General features: G+C 38.9%; 1 protein-coding gene across 1 annotated transcript; it reads left to right on the plus strand.

Moving 5' to 3' along the window:
- Positions 1-428: 428 nt before the first annotated feature.
- LOC113272382 lies at positions 429-1,825 on the plus strand. Its single transcript, XM_026522225.1, has 4 exons — positions 429-760; positions 815-1,358; positions 1,449-1,529; positions 1,646-1,825. Exons 1-4 carry the CDS (start codon positions 429-431, stop codon positions 1,823-1,825), a joined length of 1,137 nt encoding a protein of 378 aa, XP_026378010.1.
- The last annotated feature ends 1,042 nt before the right edge of the window (positions 1,826-2,867 follow it).

The raw sequence follows: 2,867 nt of genomic DNA on the forward strand, positions 1-2,867 counted from the left end.
CCATTGATGAAGCGACGGAATTGATCGAGAATATGGCTGCAAACACACAACAATTCAACACAAGAGGTTTATCAATGAGTCGAAAGGTTAATGAGGTTACTTCTTCACCTCACTTAGAAAATAGGATTGGTAACATAGAGAAGATGATGCAACAAATGGCCTCAGTAATCATTCCCTCTTATGAAGAAGAAGCTGAACAAGTGAATGCAGTATTCCCAAATCAGCAGAGGCAAAAATACAATCCTTATTCGAACACTTATAATCCAGGGTGGAGAGATCATCCCAATTTCAGCTAAGCAAACAAGCAAGAAGCAGCTCCAGGTCTGATTTTTAATCGTCCTAGTGGTTTCCAACAACAACAACAACCACAACAAGCTCAGAATTAGGAATCATCGGAGATGCTTTCCATGATGAAGAAGCTAACCACAATGGTGCAGAAAAATCAGCAAACGACTTATGATGCAATCAAGGAGTTGCAGACACAAATGAGAACCATGGCAGGTAGATTGAACCATTTGGAGACGCAGAATAGTGGGGAACTCCCTTCTAAACCTCTTAACCCAAAAGATTCTGTCAACGTTGTGACATTGAGAAGTGGTACACGAACTGTGCAACCAGAAGATGCTGAGAAAAATAAAGACCCTAAGGGGCCGATTTTGGAGACAGAGATTACTGACCCTTCCCAAACCAAAGAGGTACCTAAAACAAACTTTAAACCTCCTGTTTCCACTTACGTTCCTCCTTTTCCTTTTCCTCGCAGGTTTGCTAACTCTAAAAAGGCGGAACAAGATAAATAGATTTTAGATATTTTCAGGAAGATTCATGTGAACATTACACTGATAGATGCGATTAAACAAGTCCCTAAGTATGCGAGAATTCTTAAGGACTTGTGCACCAATAAGCAACGGTTGATCGGTAATGAGGTAATGAAAGTGGGGGAAAATGCTTCAGCTATCTTGCAAAAGAAACTCCCACTTAAATGTAAAGACCCCGGTAGTTTTGATATTCATGTTGTTATTGGTAACACACAGTTTAATAAGGCTATGCTTGATTTAGGAGCATCCGTAAATGTTATGCCTGTATTTATATATGAATCTCTTAATTTAGGTCCTTTAAAAGAAACCGGAATTACTTTACAATTGGCTGACTGTTCTAACGTGTACCCTAGAGGTATTATTGAGGATGTGCTTGTGCAGGTAAACCAGCTAATTTTTCCAGCGGATTTCTGTGTGTTGGAGATGACAGATGGATCAACTGACACATCTCTACCTTTACTTCTTGGACGACCATTTATGAGCACATCTAGAACTAAAATTGATGTGCATGATGGTTCGTTGACTATGGAATTTGATGGAGAAGTAATACGTTTCAACATTTACGAAACGATGAGATATCCTAGTGATGCCCACTCTTGCTTCTCCATTGACGTAATTGATACTTTAGCTCAGCAAATGTGCAATATGAATGGGGTGGATGCGCTTAAAACCGTGTTGACTACACCCATTGATGATGGTTTGGAGTGTGGTGACGTAATTAAGGATACTATTGGCTCACTTAACTCTTTGCAAGAAAAATCAGCACACGAGAGTGTTTCCTTTATATCTTTACCAGTATCTAATAAAAAATTGTGCCATCTATCTTGCAGGATCCAAAGCTAGAACTGAAACCTCTTCCAGATCACCTAAAATACTTGTATTTAGGTGATAAAGAGGAGTTACCAGTAATAGTTTCTAAGGAACTAACTGAATTGCAGGAACAAAGACTTCTTCGAGTGTTGAGGGAGTACAAAACAACCATAGGATGGACAATTGATGATATCAAGTGAATAAGCCCATCAACATGCATGCAAAAAATACGACTTGAGGATGAGGCAAAACCTACAAGGGAAGCTCAACCCCTTTTATGGTAGCTCATGGCATTGTTTTAGGCCATATTATATCTTCTAAAGGATTGGAAGTTGATAAATCTAAGATAGATCTTATTCGTGATTTAACCCCTCCTACTACGGTGAGGGAGGTTCGTTCTTTTCTTGGTCACGCATGATTTTATCGCAGGTTTATCAAGGATTTTTCCAAGGTTGCAGCATCATTATGCCAACTTTTGCAGAAGGATGTGGTTTTTAACTTCGATGAGAAGTGTTTGGTGGCATTCAATCGTTTGAAAGAACTTTTTATAACATCCCATATCATCAAACCACCTGATTGGATTAAGCCATTTGAGCTAATGTGTGATGCCAGTGACTATGCGGTAGGTGCAGTATTAGGGCAGCGTACTGAGAAGTTACCCCATGCCATTTATTATGCTTCCAGAACGTTGAATGATGCTCAACAAAACTATACGACCACCAAGAAGGAGTTATTAGCAATAGTATTTGCACTGGAGAAATTTCGTTCTTATTTGCTTGGTACAAAGTTGTTGTGTTTTCTGACCATGCAACACTTAGGTATCTATTCGCAAAAAAGGAAGCAAAACCAAGGCTTATTCGCTGGATATTGCTTTTACAAGAATTTGACATAGAGATTAAAGATAAGAAAGGCATTGAGAACACAGTTGCAGATCACTTGAGTCATCTTACTGTAGACGAAGAAACTATCCCGTTGCGTGAAAGTTTTCCAGATGAGAAAATGTTCTCGCTACAGGTCACGAAGTCATGGTATGCTGATATTGTCAATTATTTGGTTTCTAAACAAATCCCGGAGAACTTGTCTCGTGCTGAGAGAGGTAAACTTAAGAGATTAGCTTATCAATATATATGGGATGATCCATACTTGTATAAATATTGTGCAGACCAAGTAATACGAAGGTGCGTATCCAAATCTGAATTTCAGTCAATATTATCCTTTTGTCATTCTTATGCCTGTGGAGGA

This window comes from Papaver somniferum, chromosome 4 (genome assembly GCF_003573695.1).
Source record: "Papaver somniferum cultivar HN1 chromosome 4, ASM357369v1, whole genome shotgun sequence".
In the NCBI taxonomy this organism is placed as follows: Eukaryota; Viridiplantae; Streptophyta; class Magnoliopsida; order Ranunculales; family Papaveraceae; genus Papaver; species Papaver somniferum.

Excerpts from the sequence above, each read along its gene's own strand:
- LOC113272382 (XM_026522225.1), top strand. The coding sequence starts at position 429 with ATGGTGCAGAAAAATCAGCAAACGACTTATGATGCAATCAAGGAGTTG. Across the intron at positions 761-814 it reads CCTTTTCCTTTTCCTCGCAG|GAAGATTCATGTGAACATTA; the intron begins GTTTGCTAACTC and ends AGATATTTTCAG. Across the intron at positions 1,359-1,448 it reads CTATGGAATTTGATGGAGAA|CAAATGTGCAATATGAATGG; the intron begins GTAATACGTTTC and ends ACTTTAGCTCAG.